The 25,380-nt window shown below is 38.3% G+C and overlaps 1 protein-coding gene across 1 annotated transcript in view; it reads left to right on the top strand.

Moving 5' to 3' along the window:
• The window catches only part of CFAP58 (cilia and flagella associated protein 58), a 61,903-nt gene that overhangs the window by 15,885 nt on the left and 20,638 nt on the right, over positions 1-25,380 (top strand). The window contains exons 7-15 of the mRNA XM_050899120.1: positions 197-356; positions 2,095-2,177; positions 3,338-3,529; positions 7,887-8,048; positions 11,138-11,284; positions 14,786-14,926; positions 15,276-15,499; positions 17,526-17,637; positions 19,991-20,095. Coding sequence (XP_050755077.1) covers positions 197-356; positions 2,095-2,177; positions 3,338-3,529; positions 7,887-8,048; positions 11,138-11,284; positions 14,786-14,926; positions 15,276-15,499; positions 17,526-17,637; positions 19,991-20,095 — 1,326 coding nt within the window. The remainder of the gene's footprint in view (positions 1-196; positions 357-2,094; positions 2,178-3,337; positions 3,530-7,886; positions 8,049-11,137; positions 11,285-14,785; positions 14,927-15,275; positions 15,500-17,525; positions 17,638-19,990; positions 20,096-25,380) is intronic.

The following is a 25,380-nucleotide window of genomic DNA, read 5'->3' as shown; positions in this document are numbered from 1 at the left end:
ATCATTTTCCTTGCCCTACCTGGCTTTGTTCAAATTATTTTTAATATTGTTCAATTAGTTAATTATCTTTTCTCAGGTGACCCGCAGCACTTATACCTTTGCTTCCTGAATTTCATGGAATAAGTATATACCAAGTACAGAGGCATTTTCTTTCTGTGGATACTTTCTCTCCCCTTTCCTTGTGGCTGTTCTGTAGGCCAGAGATGATGAAGTGACTCAGATGCGCCTTGAAATTTCAAAGCTGAACAAAGTAAGAGATGTTCTCCAGAATAAGCTGCGTGTTGCAGAGGAACAAAAAGTTGATGCAGGACATGAGAGAAACACCCTAAAAAATCAAATATCCGGATTGGAGAGAGGTAGGTGCCTAACTGATGGGTGGATCTGTCTTCTGATTCGTCATTTATTCGTTCAGGGTACATTCTCCTGTTAGGATCATTCTCCTTTAATGTCTAGTGTGAGACTGTATAAATGACAGTTGGAATCTACAGCAGCATTTTAAAAACGTAGGCTTACAGAATTTTCATAATGTAGCGTATGTGGGGTGAAAATACAACAGACATAACTGAACTTTGTGGTGTGCCCATTTGTGCCGTGTCACACAGAGAGTCATCCCCAATGCACCTTCATTGCTCCTGCACTGACCTGTGAGAGAGAAGCAATCTCAGAGCTTACTGAAATCAGACATGGTTAGGACACGCTTTTTTCCTGCTTTGATTCTGCTGAATAGTTACAGCCTGGAAATGAATATGTGCAAGCAAGCTGACAAACTTAGTTCTGGTATGTTTAGGACTTCAGTTGGTCAGCATGAATACTAGAGCTGTCCAAGTACTGACTTTGACTTGCTAGCAGCTCTGGAAAACTTTAAGAAGGAACTTTCAACATTTTTGCCAAATGGAAATTTTGGAAGAAAATGCCTTGGGTCTAACAAAATATTTTGTTTAACTTTAAAAAACAGCTTTTTGGGTATTTTTGAGCATTTAAAACCACTTTTTTTTTTAACTTTAAAATGCTAATAAATTTCAAAATCAAATATGCTTTGAAATAAAAACAGATACATTTTCAAAGTGATTTTCAGAAAAAAACAGTTTTATGATTTTTTTTTTCCTAAAATAATATTATGAAGTTGGCAAAATATTTGAGTTGATGAGACTTCACTTTTTGGGGCAGAAAAAACCCTTTTGCTATAAACTTTATATAGTTCAGGTTGATATATACTGGCATAAATGCCTCTCCCTAGCTTGTTTCTAGCTTGTGTCCTGAAGAGACTGCATGTATGAGATATGAATCCTTCCATACAACTGTATTTATGGAAAGTCATGTCTGTTTTTCATGCATCTCTGTGAGGGTGGAAGAGCTTTCGCACAAGTGTTTTGCTAGTACTGCTTAAGGTCATGCTCTGTACTAGAAAGGAGAAAGGAACTTAGGAAGCTCAAATCTGTACTGGAATGCCTGAGAATGGCTACTAATAACATGTCTCTCTGCAATAGTTGACACATCTTAGTACTCCAGTGTACTGCATTTCCTGAGTTGCAGTGTTAGTGTAGCAGGTTTTAATTAATTTTAAAATATAATGAAAACACGTCTCCAATTTTTAATATCTTTTTAATAGTGTATGTCCAGTGTTAATCTTGACCCATAGCAAGTAGTTTTAACTCCACTGAAGCCAGTAGAATCTCTGCTTCAAAGGAGAACTGGATTTCACACAGGGATTAGAAGAATTCTGAAAGTCCCTGTTTTTGAAAGTGCCTTGATTTTTGGATGCTCACATTGAAGCTTCTTAAAAGGCTCTGATTTTCAGTGTGCTCCATGATTTCAGAAAATACAACTTCTTTGTGGTATCTTGGTTTGAACACCCAAATATAATAAGTCCTCATACCATTAATTACTGTGCCTAAGTTCTTCTAAGTTCTTCTAAGTACCCAAATAAGTATTAACATCATTAGCTGATACCTGTGGTTGCAAAACCTGGTCACAGCTAACTGAACTGTTCATCTAATGTTAAGGTTTTTTACAAAGTCCACTAAGTTGTTTCTGCATTTTTAACAGCTGTACAGTTTGAACCCAGGATTTATTCTCTTTCCTCCTTTTCTCTAGATTTGGAGGCTGCCAAAAAGCAGGCAGAGATTGACAAGAAAGCTATAGATGAGCTTGTGAGGGAAAGGGATATGCTAAGCAAGGTGAGCTTGCATTGGTAATACTGATAAACAAATCTCACAGCTTGAGAATGAAAAGTCTGTGGTTTAAACACTCACAGGGACATAGAAATGTTGTAGAATAAATAACGTTAAGTAAAACATTCAGATTTCTTTGAGCAGGTGCTCACACTGCTTCTTTTCTGTGCATTGAAATAGCATTAGTACCCATAAACACACAAAAGATTTCTAAGTTTTAACATATAAACCGTCAGGGAGTTCACAAATGCTACATGTGTTCACCTTTATTGCCAACCCGTTGTTTGATATCCAAAGACTTCATTACATCTGTGCTTTTACACTCTGTAGCATATGAAGTTTAATATTAATCTAGGCAAACTAAGTCTTTGCTAGTAAAAGAACAACCCAAAATGTTGATGTACCACGTAGCAGCTTGGCAGGCTGTGTTAATACTAATCCTTGCTTTTGGGTCCGTTTCTCATACTGATCATTTTCCATCAGCCCAAGGTTCTTGTACTGCAGGACAGCATCTCATGTTTATGGTCATTCCTGAAGTATAATCTAGTAAATTCAATGCTAAAAGATGATTTCTGAGGTGCTTTACTTGGTATAGATTTGCTGTCCTGTGTCTTGACTCTAGCAGTGGCTCAGATTTGGCAGGTAACAAATGACTGTTTTGTATAGGGAAAGAAATTTTAAAGTGGGATCAGAAGGCTGATTTTCTTAAAGATATCTTGGTGTTTTCTGTTCAATCCTTATGCATAATTTTAAACCAAGCTTGGTAAATTTCCAGTTTGAACTTGCTATTTAGGACATGAGCAGGAAGGGTATTTGGCTTTATTATTTATTTTACTGGCTATTGGCATGCTTTACAATCTAATGCCTTAAAGCTGGTAAGGTTTTTCCAGTCAGTAGTTATATCCACTTGTAAACAATCCTATCCATTTTTTTGTAATGCAGACACTAGTGTTTTAACATCAAATCAGAAAAAGCACTATTTAGCAGCTCTGTTAGAGGTTTTTTTTAAATCAGATTTGAGGCTCAAGTATTTCAACTGAACAAATTAGATAAGGGGTAATAACATTGGGAAGTCCATAATCCACTTAGACAATGGCATTTTTTTGTCATAGTCGTGGCAGTGTTGTCTTTTCAGCTCAAGAGTCATTATTTTGTGTTCCCTGTAGAACTTGGTCAAGGCTACCAGTGCTACTCAGAAGCAGATAAATTTGGTGAAGCTCCATGAACAGTCAAAGAAGAACTTGGAAGAAGAAATCCAAAATTATAAGAATGAAGCTCAGAAGCAAAGGAAGATTATTTACCAATTGGAGAAGGAGAGAGATTGTTTCATCAATGAAACCAGTGAGCTCAAACAGAAGGTAGGAACAGCTTTTTGTGCAAGTGGTTCTTTCCTGTCTTACTCTCAAAACTGTAAAGATGATATATTCATTTGCTAACGTGCCAGTGGGAGGAAGCTTAGATCAGTGGTCTTCACACAGTATACAAAGGTTTCTCCTTGTCAGTGGAAATTGCCCACTACTGTTTCGGGTCTCTCTGGGGGAACCTCATCAATAGGTGTGTATTCTGTGAGAGACTTGGAGTACAGCCATGTTACTTCTCTTATTCAGCGATCATTTGGGAAATGAAACTAGGCCTGGAGCTCAAACCAAGGCCTCTGACTTCTTATACCTGAGTCCCACAATTGAAGCTCTCAAATGCATTTGGAAATTACTCTTTGATTGTTCTGTCTTATCTGCAAAGGACCTTATCTTGCATACTACTGGTGTCCTCAAATTGAGGCCAGTGAGAGCTGACAGTGCTTGACATCTTTGTAAGAGACTTAGCATTTTGAAGGATTACTCCCAGTATATGAAAACATCTGAACATGTTCAAGCTAGTCTGCAAAATAGAAGTTTTTCAGGAACAGCTGCAGAGAAACACTGCATAAAATTTGTGTTGCCTGCTGCTCATTATTATGTACGACTTTATTCTTGACAGTATACTCAGGAACATGGTTGTAACATGTTCCATTAATTGCTGAAGATCACATTGAAGGGCCCTCCAAGAAGCTCATTGATTTACTGGGATTAGCTTTCAAGCTGTTTCAACTCACAAGTTATTTGCTATCTTTTCACTTTAAAATTATCCTTTCCAACTTCATGTGACCAGGGGTTTTTAAATCATTTTTTTAATGGTATATGCTCCCTTGTCTGGAATACCTTTTGTCATTTCCTTGGAATAATATTCCACGAAAGTGAGATTTGTCTTTGTTGCAAAGTCATATTTTGCATCTTTCCCTTATAGTGCATTTCTAACAGTATAGATAGGAGTTAAGAACATTGTAAACTAGAGCCAGGGAGTAATTCATAACACTCAGAACTACAAGGCTCTTGCTTTCAATTCTGATTAGGGTTGCTCACAATATTTTGAGGGTGAAAATGACAAATGTTTTCTTGTTTACTTTTTCTTTTTTTCCCCTGCCACTTTGGGTGCAAATTTTCTGTCACTTCTTATAAGGCAGAGCCTCAGTAAATGGGTTATGACACTTGAGCTGTTTGTATAATGATGCCTGCATTGTGATTGCAAGTTTCCGAAGGACTTGCATGCTTCTGTGGCTCACTAAAGGGACAATTCCTTACTCAGCTTGCAGGTGAAGAGCAGCAGGAGCAGTTCTGAGCACAGGAGTATGTGAGACAATAGTCTTGTCCCTGCAGAGATTGCCTACATGAAATTACTCATTGTTTGGATGGATAAGACAGGGCAAAACACAGAGTAGAAGGAGGACATAGGACCAGGATTATTATATTCACTAAGTAATACTTAGGTTCACTGACCTATGCAGATTTGAGAAACTGTGGCAAAACTACAGGAGCCATTTCACAACTGGTGGGGAATGAGCTACTGATGGGCAGCAATCATATGGCCAGTCAGTGCTCTTCCGTCACCTTTTACCATCAAGCCGGCTGTGAAGGAGCTTGCTGCACACCTTCTGAATTGTGTAAGAGCTGGAAAGAGCCAAACCCATCTAATTCCAAAGACTTCTTGGAACTCCTGCAAGGCAGACACAGCCATGCTGGCTCTGAAAGCTGTCTGGTTATTTGCAGCAGGGCAGAATCTATAGAGCTGCAGAATTCCTCTTTCAAAATCATCATTTACTACTGAGTAACTGATGAACAGAGTCAGCAAAGTTATATTCACAACAGTTAAAGATTTTAGTGGTGAGAATTCATGCTAGACTTGCTCTTCTAATTATTAGCCTGGCTGACTGCTCATTTGTACCATTTTTAAGCCAGTGTCACTTGTTGAATAGTCATACTTCTAGTTAGCCAGCACAAATGAGAAAAAAATCTGGCTCTGCTCTTTGTTGTGTAGCCTGTATGACTGAGCTACAAATGTTAGTAGAATATTTCTTTTTTGAATTGAAATTCTTAGATTATGAAATCTTAGTTTCCCTGTGGAAGGTTAGGCTGCTGAAAAGGAAGCAGTGAAGTATACCCTTCAGTCCCACCTGAAGTGTTCCCTGACTGCACCTTATAAGAGATCACAAAAACAGTCTCTAATATATTGTTTTTTCCAAAAAAGCCATTTACAATGGCATATCCAGGAAAATTAAAAAACATATTTCCTTTTTTAAATTCACGTAATATTTTGGAAAACCTAATGCTCAACAGGCGTATCATTAAGACCATGGCAGCACTGCTCGGAGTGGTTAAATAAAGGTAAGCAAATAACGATGGCACCATTACTGAGATCTTGAGTAGGTTCACTGAACTAAACAGGTAACCAACAGTAGATGATAGTTAAGTGTACAGATAAAAAACTGTGAGGGGGCAGAAGAAAACTGAATATCTAATACTTTCTGCTTAGCTTTGGCCCCTCATTGCCAAATCTGAGAGGTGTAGTGTGCTATCAACTAAATCAGAATTGAGGATGCTCAGCCTCCCACAGGGCTCTGTTGGGAAACATTGCACGTATCTTTTCTGTATTTATGAAGGAGAATTATTTGGGTTTAATCATTCCTAAAAGAGCAGAGTCAGCATCCAGCCTGTGAGCACAACTCAGAAAACTTAGTCCGCAAGCTTATTGCACTTATATTGTATCAAAACCAAGTAAAAGACTTACAAATGCAGTGACCTACTTTCAAATCTTGCTCCAGCCTATGATCACCATAGTACAGATAGAAACCATGCCTTATTGATTTCTTCTCCCTGCTATTACTATTGGCAAGTTGTTTTAACAGAAAAGGAAAAGGCAGGAGTAGGTTATAAACTGGGACTGTGTTTTTGTATTGCACTGTAAGCAGTTCCTGGGGTCCTCTGCAGTCAGCTACAAATGTGCTGGAATTGTATTCCTGCTGCTTTAATAAAATTTTCTATATTTAGCTATGCCCTGTCTTCAAAGTTGGTTGGAGCTACTTGGTAGAATGATCAATTAATTAAGCTCCTGCCCCATAGTTGGACCTCACAAGGCTTTACTGCTAAGCAAGGGACAACATTGTTGACCACAAACTTTGCAGTTTTTGACTATTTGATGTAAACATATTTTTTTAATTCTTCTGCTTTGACATATGAACATAAATCTTAGCTCAAATTGCTACCTTCAAAAACAGAGTCAGGAGAACTGGGTATGAAATGCAGTTGTAAATGGGCTTGTCTCCTGGATTTTGTCCATGTGATTCATCAGCTTTTTCTTTAATGCTTGATCTTTTTCCCAGCTTTAAGGGTGGCATTGTTTTCTCCCCCGGGCAGCGAACCTGAAAAATTATGTTCTTGATGTGTGTACTCCTTATTTTTATTTTTATTTCTTTTAATCTTCTTTCTTTGTAATGCTGGATTTTGTTTGAATACTGCTTGTTTGTGCTCCTTGGTTTTCAACTTTGTACAGCAGGAGGAAGGTTCTTACGTTGTAAAAAAATAATTAGGAAGCCCATCATAATGATTAGCAACTATTTCTATTTTTGCTCCTTTAATGTAGTAATTCTTATGTATTGTTATGGTGGTAACTGTTTAATGAAGGTGTCTATAAAATTTTGTATATTTTTTTTATTGATACCACATGTGATCATCATCTTTCTACAGTCTACAATACTCCATTCTCTTTAGGTAATCTTCACATCATTATTTCTAATCCTTCAGAGAAGCAACTAATGGTGATTACCTGCTTATTTAGATCAAGTATAAGTTACATTAACTGACTTCCTAATTATTGTAATTATATATCAACAGTTTGTGATCATCAACAGTTTGTGATCATGTGTTCATTAAAAAAAAAGTTGGGTTGTTAGAATATAGGAGTACATGCAGGGCTTCTTGGAAAAATATATGTGTTTTTCTTCATCTTATCATACAGCTGACATCCAAACCAACATACAAAATCTAACTTTGTTCTATAAATAACCTAAGGCTATTCTTGATGAAAGCTGTTTATGTTGATTTTATTGAACCTGCTCAGTGGCAATATTTTCAGTAGCTTGTTTTTAAATTAAATAAGTTCACATCTTTAAGTTTTAGTCTTCAACAAAACCTAGGTATCAGATTAAAATAAAATGTTGTCCCACATAAGCAATCCAGAAAGGTTAAACTTGTACTTGGACTGAAGTGATTTTTTGCTGTAGCTGAAACTTCTTATCACAGGGATTTGAACTTGTCATCTTAGAAGAAAATCACAAAGTCTGCCCCATCCTTATAATCTTGTGATGATGGTTTAATCATGTTGACTTCCTTCTTTCCACTCCAGGTCCTCCAGCACCTGAAAGATATTGAAATACGGGAAATGCAGATCTGTGACTATGAGAAGAAAATAGAAGAGTCTGCGATTAAATTAAAACAGCAACAAAACCGCTGTGAAGCTGTGAGAACAGAGAGGAACTTGTACAGTAAAAATCTGATTGAATCTAAGGTAGAAGAATATGTTTTTCCTTGTGTTTCTCTCTCTGCTCTTCCTGATCTAATTTTAATTTGTTAAAAGGAAAGCTCACTGGATAAATGGCATAAGTGGTTTCTTCATTCCTGTGTGTTTTGGGGAAATGAATGTTTTGAGTCCCTGACACTTTATCTGGACAGTTTGTATTTGGACTGGAAATAGGAGTCCACAGTCATCATCTGGCAATATCCCTGCTTCAAACCATGCATAAAATCATGGTACACTGGAGCTACGGAATCATAAAACTGTATCAGAGAAGAAACTTTTTCCTTTCCATCCTGGCTCCACTCTGTTTTATCCCTTTAGGAGTTGCCTACATGTATGGGAAATAGGGTATAAGGGGAATGAGATTGCCTCCTTAGCCCTGAATGTGTATGCACATTACTGTGAATCATGATTTAGAAAGCAGAGGGAACACTTTCCCAGCTGAAGTGGAATTTTCTGACAGAACTTAACGCTTCCACCTCGCTTGTTCCTTTCAGGGAGTGTCATTTTCCTCAGATAATGGTTCTCTCCATTCATATCTCTTCCTTGGGGATCTCACTAACAATACTAGAGGAAGAGAACAGATCACTTAAGGATACATTCTGTTATTCTGACGTAAAGATCTAAAATACTACACATATCCTATTGCAATTGGCAGAGATTAGGACCTTGGATAGCTGTGATTTACAGCCTTGGGTTATTTCAGAATAAGGGTTTATAACATAAACATGTATAGTAGATTACAAATTTATACTCTGGTTTGCATAGGTAGGTGTTTTACTTGAGAAGCAGATGGGAATGAACTGTCCAACTTCCTATCCAACTGTGTGCTGAATTTGATTAGGAAAGAACCATTTTGCCATTTATGTGCGACGCTTTACTTGACCTTTGTCTGCCTCTCATCAGTGGATGTGATGTTGGGATTCTTGCTGCTCTCAAACAATCTCTCAGGAGAAATAAGGGTGAAAAACTGCAACACTGATGATTTTTTTTTTAAAATATACAACATAAATTTGCTTACTTATAAAGAACTGGCATCTCTGTGCTGAGTTACAAAATGAAGCAATTAACTCATCAGCCTTTTCAGGTTTTGAATGTTATATGGTGGTATACACAATGCTGTTCATGGTTCCAGTTGTTAGAGGCTGGTGTTTAGACTTTAATAGCTTACTTGGCTTACCATAAAACTTTTTTAGCAAGTCCTGTGTGAGAAGATAGCTGACCCCAAAAGATCTTTTGGCCAAGGCAATATTATGTGTAGCAGTGAAAAAATAGCCATTCATAGTTCAGTAACAGGTCAGCCAGCCATGAAAGAAAAAAAAAAAAAAAAGAGGGTTGTGTTGAAAATTATGGTAAATTCTTTTTCCTTCTGGGAAGTAAAACAAATTTGCACAAGCTTGTTTAGATAAAGCTAGATCTAAGTATTTTTGGATTGCTTAATGTGGAAAGATCTGTGGTTGCCCACCTTGCTAGTGGTCTCCAGAGTACCAGAATGTTCAGCTCAGTAAAATCTCTTGGCAGACATGCTGGCACACTGTTAATATGAGACAAATATCTGATGCTTTCGTCCTTGAGGTTTCTTTTGGTGTTAGGAGCTCATTTGTTTAAGCAAGTTGATTAGGAGACCTGTCTGCAAAAATTGTGTGTTCTTACTGTTCTTCATTAAATATAGAATTAGGAATGTATTTGGGTATATATCTGAGCACCATATTTTAAATCTCATTCATCTTTTACAATATTGAAAAGATTTATAGGCTATTTGGCAAAGATAGCTTTTAATATGACTTTTGCATTCACAGGAGTGACTGAACATGCAAACAGGTGGCCCTAATGGCATATTGCTACATTTATTTCTGGTTCATTTAATTTGCCAAATAAGTGTGGAATCCACGGATTTTGTTTTTCAGGGCTATCAGACTACTAATCAGTACTTTCTCTGTACTGTTTGTGAAGACTGCCATGACTCAAGATCTTGCTTAACTATGTTAAGCATTTCATGCAAGAAAACATCACTCATTTGTCAAGTAAATCCACACCTATGGTGGACAGCGTTGAAAGAGCTCTAAGTTACCCTGGTTTTGTACTGAAACAGAATGTGTTCACATGAAAGGTTATGATGTCTTCTCTGTGAGGTGGCAGCCTCTGGCAGAGGAGTAATAGTTTCTAAAGCTACCCTCATTAGATCCAGGAGAGCATGTCTCTCTAAGCATTGAATTTATTAGCTTCCATTTCTTGTAACAACATGTGCCGTCACTGTAATGTGTTGAAACAGTTTCTTGATTTTGCACGGGCAGGTACCTCAATGCTGCGAGTAGAAGTATTCCTAGTGACCTAATCTCTCTGCAGTGCTACCAGGCTTTTTGCTCTGTGTTTTGAACTTAAAATATATGCTAAATATTCTCATACCAGGGACTTCTCAATCTCTGAGCACACTCTTTTCCCCCTTGCACCTATGTGCAAGCTAGTACGTAGGGAAAATGGAGATAAGCATTTCCTATGCACCCTTGCAGACTGTCCTGGTTTCGGCTGGGATAGAGTTAATTTTCTTCTTAATAGCTGGTACAGTGCTGTGTTTTGGATTTAGTGTGAGAATACTGTTGATAACACACTGATGTTTTAGTTGTTGCTAAGTAGCGCTTATCCTAAGCCAAGGATTTTTCAGTTTCCCATGCTCTGCCAGCAAGCAGGTGTGCAAGAAGCTGGGAGGGAGCAGAGCCAGGACAGCTGACCCGAACTAGCCAAAGGGGTATTCCATACCATAGAACGTCATGCCCAGTATATAAACAGGGGGGAGTTGGCCGGGAGGGGCGGATCGCTGCTCAGGCATCGGTCAGTGGGTGGTGAGCAATTGCATTGTAAGGCTTTTTTACTGCAATGTCATGCTGGTATAAACAAAAAATTGTCATTTAATGAAACTGTTTTGTTCTGTTGGATTAAAAAGAAATGTCTTGTGGTATGTACAACATATCTCCTCTCAAGCACTGTGGTTACATTTTCCAACATCAAAATAACCTGAACTCCCAATCACAAACTTGCTCTTTTTTGATCCCTCTCTGTGATCACACTTTCTGTCCTATTAGGATGAAATAGCAGAAATGAAGAAGAAACTGAAAACTGTGACACATCAGGTGGATCAGCTGAAAGAGGAGATCACAGACAAAGAAGCAGCCCTTGTGAAAGCACATCTAGAACATCAGCGAACAGAGAAGGAGAAGGAATCATTGAAAGTAAGAGCCTTTACATATACACCTTCTTACAAAGGATGGTTTCCATGATTTCACAGACTGCATTATGTTCCTGGTCTGTGGTAGTTGTTTTGCTATATTTTAATAAACTATTCTGTAATTGAAGCACAAGATCTCAGTACCCTTTGGATGTATTAGTTACACAAATCTTCTGTGTATCTGACAAATTTAATCTCTGCCTATAATTATAATCAGAAAGATCCTGGATTGTCTGTTGGAAGCTTTAAATCTCTTGGTGACTGAACATTTTTACTAAAAAGTTCCGTTTTGCTTGCAGAAATGTGGATTTTGGGGATAGCCTGATTCTAGCAAACTTTTTAATGTAGACCCTTATAATTCAAGTTTTTCTTTTTAAAAGCTTTTTTCTCTCTGCTGTTTTTAAGTGCAAACCCCATTATATTACACTTCACAATCTTGTATTTCTGTGTGACTAGCAAGCATTAGCCTTCTGGGAGTTAGGCAGTGCCTTTTAGTAGGTCCCTCTGCACAGAAAGTTATTTTAATATTGTGGTATAAAGCAGCAAGAATGTGTTTTAAATCAAAGGAAATCTGAGCTTGAAGCTCTGGTTCTTCTTCTCAGTGCTGGCTGCAGCCCATCCTTAGATAAGCTATTAGATTTGTGGTGATATCTCAACCCAATTTGCTGCACTCTCAAAAGATTTAAGGAGTTAGTGTCCACAGCAGCTTATTTTTTCTCTTCACTAAGCACTAGGAAAAAAACAAACCCAGGAAACAAACAATACTGCTGAAAAACAAAAGTCCCCTGCCACTTTCTACAATGTTTTCTTTTGTCAGTTTATTGCTATGCTGCAATGACTCCTTGAGTTTTCAGCCCCTCTCAGCACATTAAAGTTATGACAAGATGTCAATAGAGCTTTGTAAAAAGGTGATAAATTTGTGTTCTTGTACCTGATCTATCTCAAAGTTGTTCTATCAGTAATGGCGAAGTCAAACAGCGCCTCATTTCCTGTGTGCAGGTTCCTGCCTTAACTAGTCCCCAATTTCCTCTCCTCACCTCAGAACTGTCTACCATCCGTTTGACAAACATGTGATTGCTACATGGTTTACCCACTCAGTTATTCACTAGCAAGTATGTCCATACACTGACATCACATTACTGACTAGCTTCAGGGCACTGTGGTCTTCTACCTGAGTGCCTCTGCTGAATACTAAAGCAGAAGACAACTCAAAAAGGAAGCTGATTGACACAGGCACAGAAGAACCCGGTTGTTTGTGTAGCCAGCCAGCTTCAATTTGTCCTGTTTGTGCTGATGTGAAGGAAGCAAGCAAGCTGTTCCTGGGAAATCAGTTTAAAGAACGTGCTAAATCATGGAGGACTGGGATTCACTGGAATGACATTATACAGACATTGAAGTTATGCTTGCCTCAACTGGCATAAACGTCTTAAAAATGTGTAATCATGGTAAATGAAACAGAGGATGCCTGATCCAAGCTCCATTAAAGCCAGTACAATGCCATCTTCTGGTTTCAGTTGGCCTTCATACAGGCTTGTGGATCAGACTGGTTTGACAAAGCATCCGAATGTTGAAAAATATATATCCAAGAGCTGTAAGAACTATGGCCCTCCAGGTCTGAGCTGCTGTCAAGTGTTTTTGTATATTTTTGTAGATGTTCATGCATGTCTTTTTTTTTTTTTTTAGCATTTTCTAGAAATCTGGATGTAAAACCTCTAACTTGTTATTTCAGCATTCTGTGTCCAGCCTCAGTTATACCTTTTATAAAATTCGTATTTTCCTCCCATCTCCAGAACACATAAAAAAAGTCTTTACTTACACTAATATTTCAGAATCTAAACAAGAATTTGGTTTGAATTTGGTTTGAGATAGTGGCATAGGTCCCTTATAAATCCTTCTTTCTTGCTGACTGCTCTTCAGTTCTTACAAACTCTCTGAACTAACTTCAGATGAGCTGTGCTGATTTACAGCAGTTTCAGACCTGACCATTTTTCTGCTTGCACAGTGACTGTGTTTATTCATTTCCTTTTCTCTTACCTAATGTACACAGACCCTCATACTGTAGTTTTTAGCATATTGAATCTCATTGAAAGTCCTGTTAGCTTGTGGGGCCTTTGTGTGGCTTAAACTATTTATGTTCTTTTCTATACAAGGCAGTTCAAATTTATTTTAACTTAGCACATTCCAGTGAGGAGATTTGTTTATATGAATGTTTGCTGCCAACATCTAATGCCACTTCTTGTTTACAACTCATATTTTTTTCTGACATAAGGAGAACATAGAATTTTGATATATTAAAAAAATATTATCCAGCAATGCCAAACGCATGAGCAGTTTTACATTTGTAGACAGCTTTTGCACAATGTTCATTGCATTTCAATATGAAGTGGCTTGCATTTTTATGCGGCTGATGGATTCTGATGAACATCTAACACTGAGTAAGAGAGATGAGTGTTGCACATATGGGAAAATGAGAATTTTATTAAAGAAAATAAGAATGGAACAAGCTATTTTATTATGACGATGGAACTGTTTCTGTCTTAAATCAATGTTTTTGCAGGTGCAGCCTTCATCACAGCCTCATTCTTTCAGCATTGGATGATGCTCTTTCCCAAAAGGCAGCTTGAACATCATCCTTTATAAGGGTCAGAGTTGCCGCAAAGTCTTTGAGTCAAGGCTTGAAAGCTTTCATATCTGTGAAAATGGACTGTAGTCAGCTAGTTCCATCTTGGCTCTAACTAATTGCCTAGCAATGACAGAAATTTCTAATAATCCAAGAAGACCTTATTAGTTTTTATCTACACACATGCCTTGAATTACAGAGTTCATGACAGTGGGATAGAATTGTTGGGTTCATTCCTGTATTAGTTTACGTTAGTGGTGTGCAATCACTGTAACAGTGCATTACTTCTCCTGTACTTAGGAACAGCCCCTCTTTTCCCAGTCTTCCTCATCTACATATCCACTAAAAAAGTGCTAAAGCTCTTTAATTTTGCTGTTCCATGCCTGGTTACCATCTTCTCCACTAATTCTGTTATTCCAGTCTGAAACCTGTCCTGAGTTGATGCTGATTTGCATTACATAGCATAGATTGTTGCCCTTTCCAGCAAGCTGAACTATCCTTTCTCACATCCCAGACTGACTTTGAACTTTGAATAACAACTCCATTGAAAAGCTTTTCAAATATGACCTATTGAATTTCTGAAAAAATTTTATTAAATGAGATGTCCCTGAATTACAACTTGAACCATTGTCATAGATAAAAATCCATTCAAATTTCTATTGTGTATAACACAATGATATTACAATACAGTTTACAACATTTCTTTATGGTTCTTCATGCTTGCTTGTCTTAGTGATTTGTTCTCAAGAACTAACAAAGTACGTACCTCTTGGGAAACTAAAAGAATGCATGAGATTTTATGAAAATCCTAACTCTTAATCCCAGGTTTATGTAATGGGAAGTTGTTACTAAGCGCAGGTTACCTATATTCTTTGATTCCATCAGGCTGAACTGCTTAAGATGAAAAAACAAGCTCTAGAAACCAAACACTTTATAGAAAATCAGGAGGCAGAAGAGAGAAAACTCCTAAAAATCATTGCTGAAGCTGATGCTGAGAGGCTGAAGCAGAAGAAGGAATTTGACCAGGTAGGAATCTCTAATTTGGCTTTTCAAATGCGCTGCATTCTGTTCTATTTGTCCAGTGTATTTTTAAGATCAAGATCCTCAGCTACTGTAAATGTGGTACTACTAAAGCTTTATAGTGCCGATGAAACAAAAATGTTAAGATACTGAAGTGAATGGAATACGTAGTTTATAATATTCAGGTGACTAAACCCTTATAGGGGAACTATTAGGCCCTTGCCATATTTCTTTCACTAATAACAGTGAAACCTCTTAATACACATGATTTTGACTGATCCAAACACAGTCACGATACTTTGGGATTGTACTGAAGAACTGTAACTGAGATTATTGCTTTACCCTGCGTCCTTAGGTTATCAACGAGAGAGATATCCTAGGGTCCCAGCTCGTTCGGCGCAATGATGAAGTAGCTCTGCTCTATGAAAAGATAAAAATCCAGCAGTCCATCTTAAACAAAGGTGAAACCCAATACCGACAGAGAATGGAAGACATCCGACTTCTCAAGCTGGAGATCAAAAAACTTCGACGTGAGAAGGGAATACTTAGCAAGAGTGTGGCTAATGTGGAGGAGCTCAGGTAGAAAAACTGATTGAATACATTTCCGTAGTGACTGCATCCATGATTCTGTGTTTGAGACAGAAAATATGTTTTATGAGTGGTAAAGATTTGTATCAACAAACATTATACCTTGGAGAAGAGGGTTGTTTGGTTTGACCTCAAACACAGACTGGATTAAATTCACAAAACAACTTATCAGCAATTAAGAAAGTTAAAATATAAGAAGGAGGAAAGGAGGAAAAAAGACATCTTGGTCGAAGTTGAAATAGTTTCCATGTTTCGCCTTGTACTGTGAGTTACTGCCTACAGAATAAACCTGACAGACAGCAGCAGCAAAGGTGTTCATAGTTCAGTGAGCTACTTAGTGGTACCCAAGGCCCAAATTAGTGGAACTGCTTTTTATTAGGCAATCCACAGAGGATGGGGAACACTTGACATATTTATAACAAACCCCTGCACATTTTCAGAGCTCTCTCCTTCCAGATTTATACGGGGACTTGCTCTCTGAGAAAGATTTAGTTAAATTTTCATTGAAGGTTGTGTTTCTTTAAAACAGAAGTTTAATAGCCCCAGCCTGATTTATCTCCTCCTTTTCTGGCTTAATCCTACCCTTCTTTTTTTTAACCCTCCCGTATTTGAGGTGTATTCTTTGCTGATGGGAAACTATTGTCACTTTCTATAGAATTAGTCTTGGTTTGTAAGGAGAGGCAGCTATGTTTTTAGCAGATAACAGTCATACTAATTCTATGTAGCTACCACAGTTTTGGGTGCGATCTTTAGCGTAACTGTATCAGTATAATTCCATGGCTTTCACTGGAGCAAATTAACTTCAGTCCGTGGATCAGTCCCATTGACTCCAGTGGAATTATGCCAGTTTGATTTGGTGTAACAGAAAAGAGAACTGTGCACAAAACATTAGCAATTGCAGTTTTCATCGACTGACTGCAGACATGAATAGGATTTGAACTTGCTGCCCAAATGCATTCAGCTGAAAGTCTGTTACTGTATTGAAACTCAGTGACGGTATTGAAGTATAGTGCAATGCATGCCATGATGGGTGGATCAATTCTTGCTAACTGCAGTAGCGATCACATACTTTAATGAAGTCCAAAACCATCATGAAAACTGCCTGTCGAAAGACTGCATTTATCACTTGTGCTGCTAATTAGCTTTCTTGATTTGCCAATTGGAGATGTGGGTTTTTTTCTCTTCCATAACCTTGTCCAACCTCACAGTTAAAAAAGGTCTTTTTCTCTGTAGTGAGCTAAATGCAACTCTGAGCTTAGCAGGAAAAGATTCAGTGGTGGAGTAGGCACATGGTGATCCTTCACCCCCTTTCCCCTTGGAGAACTTACAGGATCCACCCACTAAAGTGATAAGGGTTGGACCATTGCAAAATGTGCCTTTTTTTCCCTGCCCCTCGACCCCCTATCCCCACCATAAGAGCCTAGTTGTCAAAGCATCTTGGGAGTGCTCAATTAATTTTAAATTCAGCAACAAATCATCCCTGAAATTCCTTGAGGAGAGGTAATACGAGTAAAAGAAATCAAACTTGGGTTCTCTAAAGAACAGTGTCCATCATACTTAGGTCCTAGAGTGTGTTTTATTTACTGGATTGTGTGAGCCATGTAGATTTAAAACCTTCTTTCAAACACAGGCTGTTAGATTCAATACAGGGGTAACTGGATATGACTCCATAACTGATTTGTAGGTTACTCTAGATTAATTAACTGTCCTTCTGGCCTTAATGTACATGGGAAGATGTGGGCAGTGAGATCCAGTAGTCTGTGGAGTAGATTCCCCAGGAACTGATGAAAAGTCCCTTTTTTGAGCCATTCTTACTAAAGTGAGTGAAGAGGTCTAACTGTGTTATCTTATGGTTCCACCTGTTAGTGGTATCAGTGTCAACCATTAATCACAAGAGTCACTTTGCCGGTGCTGGAGTGCACGGGAGAATGATTTGTTAATGTCCATATTAGTGCCTTGGTCACACTGATATGGTTTCAGTGTGTTTTTTTTCTTTTTGTTTTATGCTGGTCTTAAGACAGGAGGTTCATCACATGCAGAAGGAACTATTAAGGGAACAGACTCGGTGCAAAGTTTTGGAAGAAGAACTGGAGAATCCTTTGAATGTTCACAGATGGAGAAAATTAGAGGTGATGTGTCAGCATTTCAAGTTCCCAAAGCCCATATTACTAAATCAGTGACACAGCACAAAGCCTATTTCGTATACTGTTATGTAAATTATGTGGAGGGGCAGGCAGACTGAAATTTCCATAGTATCAGTGGAATGGTTAACTGCTGAATGGTTTCCTTGCACAATGCAATCAGTGTTATTTTTGTGTCACTTTCTCAATGAAAAATTGCAGAGGGATTTGTAAAGAGCCAGTCAAATGCTAAAGGGAATAAGAATGCATAAGGTGAATTTAGAAGGAGGTGATTCCTTAACACGGATGATGAGAAAGAGGATGATAGGGGAAAGATACAATCCTACTCTCACCAATTAGGGAAATGTATATAGGAAGAAAGCCAGAATTAGAAAGGGTCATAGAACAGGTAGACTGGGGAATGGACAGACATGAAGTCAGAAGGTAAATTACACCTATGAGAAAAGGAAGAGGCATCCACATAAACAGTGGTGGGCTCCCAAAGATAGCCATTCCAGATAATGTGAGTTCTACTGTTACGTAAACAGCAAATCTAAATTTTCACACTGTTTGAACCTGCCAAATGAAGGGGAAAAATAAAAAATCCATCAAGCACAGACCAAATATATGAACATCAATTGGCATCACTGGATATTTTCGAAGTAAGTCAGAGCCAGCTGAGATTTCTCTATTGCATGGATCCCTGATCTGATGCCAGCCTGGGTTGCTTAGCTGCCCTAATAATGAGAGGTAACATGCTAGTCCCCACAGAAGCAGAACTGAATATTTTGCCTGTGCTTACTATCATGATAGTTAATTTCTGATCTTTCCATACTGAGCTTAAAGCTGAATGGTGTGCTTAGCTTTTCTCATGGAAGGGAGATAAAACGCAGGATGCTGAACTGGGTTAAAGACATCTAGGTACAATGTCCAGCAGCATCTTGCAACAAAGGAAAATCAGGCCAGTCAAAACATCCAGTGTTGGGAAAATGAATGTATGAAGAGACTGATAATGGGAAATGGCTTCTTTCCATTCTAGGTCACTGGTTTGTGTTTGGAACACAGAAAGGCCAGCAGATGGCAAGATCCACATGAAATAATCCTGATGGGGTTTTGGTTCAATTCCTAATGAACAAACACCCTCATATCACTACAGTTGTCACAAATTGGCACCACGTTTGGGCAGCACTATAAAAAAATCAAGGACTGAGTTGGTCATGGGGACTCAACTGCTTTTTAGCCTGGTTTCTCAGGAAATGATGTTGTGTTGTGAGCACTGCATGTGTATCTGTGTTAGTGTCCCAGTTACACTTGAATTGATTAGTCAATTTAGATAAAATCAGACAAAAGATAGAGAGCCATGAGACGCCAAGTTCCTTATAAGCTCAAGGAAATATACGGAGAGCAGGACTTTATTGGAGTCTTTACTGCAGTGTGAGTTTAATCCTTATGAGACACCACATGAGAGAGGAGAAACCACGTGGGAGAGACGTGTTGTGAATCCCCGAGTGGGGAAAAGCTTCAGTCAGCATTTGCTCTTCATTAAAGGATCCAACAAGAAGATAGAAAGTGGTGGGAAAGTAAGCTTTGCTGGCTGCTCCTCACAGAATTATTTGTTTGCTCCTTAGAGCTTCCTCCAGATGCAATCTGTGACAAAAGAATGAAAAGGGAAGAAGGAGACATCTACTAGCTCCTGGTCTTTACAGGCTATGTAGATAGAGGACAGCAGTATAGTGCCTACACTGCCACATTTTTAAGCACTTAATTCTATTGAAGAATGAGATTCCATATGTATGGACACTTTAAAGTCTCATAATAAGTCATCAAATTATCCCCGTAATTTGTTCCTCTTAACTTCTCAACCTGTTTCAATACTATATTGCAGTTACTCTCCCTTTTGTTCAAGAGAAAAATCTTCCTCTCCTTAAAACTCAATTGGCACTGTTTGAAGTTTTTAGAACAGTGGGAAGTACTTGCACTGCTCTTCATTTTTCAGTGGGCAGTTTCAGTTTCTGCTAAAAATGATATACTAACCTCCTTTCCTTCCCTGCCACATGGTTCTACCAATATTTGTTGGTTTGGGGGTTAAGCTCTGAAGGACTTCTATTTATGTTAGTTGTTCTGAGGAGGATTCGTGAGGGTAATAGTGTTAAACATGAGCATGCTCCAACTGATCTTCAAGAGGCAGAGATTCCAGTTTCAGGACTGCTTGTATACATGCCATTTAAAGAAACCCCAACACTCCCCCCCCCTTTTGTATTTGTCACTGTTGAACACATAGATATTATGGTTTTCATTTGCAAGCAAGAAACACTGACTTGTTATAATGTATAATTTTTGAGACTGCTTTGCTCTTGTCTAGGCCAGTGACCCAAGTACCTATGAGCTGATTCAGAAAATACAGAGACTACAGAAGCAGCTTATCAGCAAGACAGGTGAAGTGATAGAGAAAGAATTGCTCCTTCAGGTACTGCAGCATCATTATTTTGTTGTATCTTATTAACATATTTGACTTACCCTGCATTCTCTGTCTACTCAGATGTGCTTCCTGAATGTTATTTAGATGCATGACTTTGAATTTCTTTTGCATGCCCCTTAGACAGCTTTAGATGGCAGCACTGACTCACTGAAAGAGAACAAATAGCATCTGAATAGTTGATTTTTATATTCTGGTTACTGATACCTGGACAACTCTGGAAAATAAAATTAAAGGTTTGCTTTAGTTTATTCACATAATAGATTAGTCTTCAAGTCAGTGTTAGACTTCTGGAAAGGCTTTTTTGTCCTTTTAAGCATGCCTGTTATGACCAGGACATGAAGGAAAACGCTTGTTTGATTCCATTTGTGCTTAGCTTGGCTTTTGGCAGAAAGAATCCTACAGAGTTTGTGTGATTTAGATATGTTGCTGTCTGGGCCATGTTTGACTTCAAGGTCTTTGTGCTGAACTTTGCCAAAAAAATAATTTTCGTGATAGCTTATCTTTTTTTAACTGTATCAGATGTCCCTTAACCCCAGTGATACCAATAAGTTTTATGTTGTAGAATCAAGGAGAGACTATATTCCTGTAGTGCAAACATTGCTGTCAAATATAACAAAAAAGGACTGTCTTTGGGCTTCAACCATAAGTCTAAAACTGGGAAATTTGTCTCCTTCTGTCTGGTGGCTGTATGGATAGCTACAGTTTGCCAGCTCTAGGTATGATTTTAACATCTTGGTCTTAAATACCCTAATAGTCTTGATGCCTATGTTGGGTATCGCTCAATGTAGAGTAGAATGTGACCTGAATCTCCTGTCTTGAGAAGAAGCTCAGCAGATGTTATCAAGGCAGGGTTTGTCTCTCTTTCTTTATTGTTTTGTAGGGAAAAACAGATCTGCAATTTCATTTGAAGGTAATGTATGGTGTATTATGCTTCTGCTTGGAAAAATGTAATCTTTGTTGCATGGCACTGAAATGCTGTCAGTGAAATAGTTTGTTAGCTTAAACAAAATGTAGCAAAAATAGCTTCAAATTTACTGTGCTTTACCCATGCACAAACCCAATTCTGTTAGATTTTTACATAGTCTCTATTGCGTATTTTGCCTTATCCTTAGTGTGCTCCCATTTAGCTATTATCCTTATTTAGAAGTGAAGAACTGAGATATAGAGGTATTAAGTTGCCTGCCCAAGAAAATCTTTGAAATAATACGTATTTGAGCCTATGTTATTGTACTAGCCATTGGCACAATCTTTCTGTTTATGCAGCAGTCCTTCTATGGCAACTCTACGTTTTTTTTATTATTTTCCCAGATTTAAGTCAGAGTTTGGCTATATAAAATTTAATTATTATATCTAGAATTGTTAATGAGATCCTTTGCGTCCTTAATTCAGGCACCAATTTCCTGTGCAACAATGCTGAAGTGAAGGTCTCCCTCAGAGAGACTGACAGCAAAGAAAAGGCCAAAAATACTCCACATTCTGTTCAGGGCTTTACCATCAACATTTCTGACCTCTTTTCTGTTTTGTCACAGTGTTTTTGAGTCCTCCACAATGACTGAAATAGGGCTCTTTCATAGCAGGGCAGATAACCAGAGGTGGAGGACATCACCCAGCTCATTTCCTCAAAGGGCTGTATGTCCTACTGGATAGGTCATTGGTGTAGGGCTCGCAAGTTAAGTGTACTAGCTGAGCTTCTTCTGCTAAGTGTCTGGATAACCTTGTATGAGTCATTTTATTATTCTTTGGACTGGTTTTCCTTGGTGTGATGATAATATCTGTTTTGTAAAGTGATACTCTGATACTCACTAAAGCAAAATGCTCGCTAATAACTTATGAAACTGATGCTATCATGTTCCAAACTCCTTTGGTGAAAGATTAAGCCTGAGGAACACCTCCAGCAGAACAAAATGAATGGAGAGCAGTAATGTTAACTTTCCAGAGGGACCTGAGCTGTACACACCAGGAGGGTTGCTTCACCAGACCTGCTTCTGGGCAGTGTATCCTTATTCAATAGAGAGTGTAGGGTTTGATCCTGACTGAAATTTAAAATTGTGGGAAATGGCAGCAATTTAGCTCCCAGTTCTGGAATTTTTAATTTTTATCCCCTCAATACAATTTGTCTTGCTTAGTGAGTTTGCTGTCTGGTCAATATAACAGCCAGTGTATAAGGCACTGCTCCCCCATAAGGTCTGATCATTCCTTCCCCCGCCCCCCCCCCCCCCCTTTTTTTTTTTTTAAATCCTGGTAAATCTTCTCATGCTTAAAGGCATTCAACATCTTTTTTTTTATGGGTCTCTCCTGGAAATCAGCTCAGTTCAGTTCAGTCTCTGCTCATTTGCGGGAGTGGGGGAATTGCTGATGACTTGGCCTGTGCCTAGTTGGCGTAACATCCCCTGTATTCAGAGTCAGAGACTGCAGGAACTGAGGGATAAAAACTTATTAGGTCAGAGAACTACTGCTTTCCTCATGTTGTGTTTGCTTGCATAAGTCACCTCCTCACTCCCAGTTGTCTTCATCCACATCTTGCCCTGTGACAAGGGCATAGCCATTGTGTCTATCTGCTTTAAAATGATCTTAATCTCTTGCTTGCCATACATAACAGTTTTTATGTGTGTGTGGCCATCATGCTGGCAAATAGGATATATGTTGAAGGTGAAGCTTGTGAGTGTCTGTGTCTATGATCTCTGTGTGTGTATATTATGTAACTTAAATTCCCTCACATCTAAGTGTAGTAATAAAATGGAGTGCAAAAAACTATGTGGATTGAATGTGGAGTATTAAAAACACCTTTGGAATTTAGAAATAACCCATGTCTGGAAATTGTTGAGCCCAGTGTCAGCAACCTGCGGTTTGATTTGTAGGGTATTCGCCTTGCTGCATCCTCATGCAGAGCCATAATATTTGTATAAGGAAAAAATAATTCCATTTGTATTGTATGCCCTGTAGTTCTGTCTTCTGACTGTTGCTTTTCTTTTTTTTGTAAATGGTCTTTTAAGTAAAAGCTGGTTTATGCAGGGAACAATGTTTCAGGATGAGCTGGATATATAAATGGAAATTTTTGCTAAGTAAGGATCACAGTATATAGATTCATGTAGAAAAGCATCTACTTACTTTACCTGCTCCTGATGTGTATTTGATAATATCCTTTTTATTAGCTTTTACACTATTTCTCACCTGTTAGTTCTTTAAAAATGACGCAGCTGTAAAAGCATGCTACAATCCATGCTATGTGATTCAAAGAATGATTTGCTACATTTCAGTCAGAAAATTTTGATTGCTGACAGTACAGGAAGAACCCAGCTTGAGTCTAAAATCCCATACAAAAATATCTTTTAACGTGTCAGCAAGGCAGATTTTTTGTATAAGACATTTACTGAAAGGTATTGAATATGCAACATGATGAATGTTGTTTTTTCTAGAATGACTTTTCAGAGTTGAACACTTTAATAAAGGGGTAGAAAGATGTCCCGTGTTATAGAAATTATTAAACTCTTTTCTTGTTTCTGATTTAACTGTGCCCTGTAGCCACAGCATCTTGGGTTATAACCTATCCGCTCTCATACAGCAAATAAGTGTGGACATCCCGAGACTTTGAAGAGTAGCTGCAAAGCAGGCGGTCATACTTTCTCCTTTAACTCGGGCATTCTCACAGTTGTGAGCTGCTGTGCTGATGAAAAATGGTGTCTTAAAAATCAGATCCAAACCCAAGGTTTTCAATACTTACGGTCAATAAAAATCCAATGGCATTTTTGCCAAACGTAGGAAATGTTACTTCAGGGTTAGCCAGCTTCCATGTTTGAGTCATTACCTTCATTCTGAATTTGTGCAGTTAAAAGATAACAGCATTTTTTGGTTCTTTTCTAAACCGTTGAGTAATATTGCAGGGCTTTGTGGAGAAATACATTGTGTGTTAACCAAGGGATTTCAATGATGGGTGAAGGTCTTTGTGAACACATGTGGTATGAACAAAATGTGTTGTATGGCCATAAGGTATAATCATTAATAAACAGAAGTGCTCTGCTGAACGAATTCCGACCGCAAAAAACCATACGTGCTCACTCTGCATGTGGGGCAAATCCCTCACATGACTGAAGCTCTACTGTTCTACTGCATACTGAACAGTGATGTGGTAAACTCGCAATGTAATGCATTACCTTGTTAGGATTATGATTAGTGTGGTTTTAGGAACTTATCCCATTGGAAGTGAATTATGCACTGCTTTATTTGTTTCAAATATAGTTCTTTCTCTGCAGAGTGAACTCCTCTAATTTAATTTTATGTCTGACTGAGCGGAATTTTATTCAGCTGCACGTCTTGGAATGGATAACAGTGGGAAGATTCACATTGTATGTCAGTTACCTCCGTTGTCAGTCATCTCAGAAGATTGTTCATAAATGTAAGACAGATGTGCAACCAAGATTATTTGTGGAGGGAGGCAAAGGCAAATGTGCCTCATTTAAGCCTTGCATGTAGTAGTGAAAGTGTTGTTTTTCTATACATATATATTTTTAGTCACTATTGTTTTAAGTTGTCAATAATCAAAGACTAGGACTGGGCAGTCAGGATGTGATGCTTCCAGACTTAGCATCTTGAGCTCATAGTTTCAAGGAGTGCAAGGGCAAAAGGCATGATTAGCTCATATATCTGACTCAGAGATTACAGCCAGATAACACCCACATGTCCTTGTATTGAGCCAAGTTTTGAGCTAAGTTTCAATCCCCCCAAAGAACTGACGGTCCCACTGACAGAGAGTAGGAGGAGTAGAGGGGATGCTGCTGTCTGCAGTATAAATCAGCAGAGTTTCATTTCAGATACTGTAAGATACAGGGAGGAGAGAGGGAAAGAGACTTTCTCTGTGACCTTGGGCAGCTTACTTAGCTTTTGCATGCCTCACATCAAGTAAAAAGGGAATAAAATAATTTCCACTCTTACAGTGGTGTGTGAATGAATATAGTAGAGACATGACTCAATTCAGTAGTAACAATAGCTAGCTAAACACTCAAAATAGGCAGATGTTTTATTTCATTTGTGCTAACTTGGTAGTAGAGCTGTTCTATCCAATTTGAGGTGCTTGTTGCTATAGTGTCTGAACATATACATAACCATCTTTATTTCTCAGAGCTGGTACTATAGTTTCATAAAGAAATCTGCTTTAGAACAGTGTGTTACCATGTGGGTTTCTGCAGGCTGGCAGCTACTGAAATCAAAGTTTTCTCCCAACTAATGGAGGAGCTTTGGGATTTGCTTCCATGGATTTGTTATACAAAAATGTTCTG

The sequence above is a fragment of the Gymnogyps californianus genome, chromosome 6 (genome assembly GCF_018139145.2).
Source record: "Gymnogyps californianus isolate 813 chromosome 6, ASM1813914v2, whole genome shotgun sequence".
Taxonomy (NCBI): Eukaryota; Metazoa; Chordata; class Aves; order Accipitriformes; family Cathartidae; genus Gymnogyps; species Gymnogyps californianus.
Note: the sequence above shows the minus strand (reverse complement) of the source record. Positions and strands in the feature narration are given on the sequence as shown.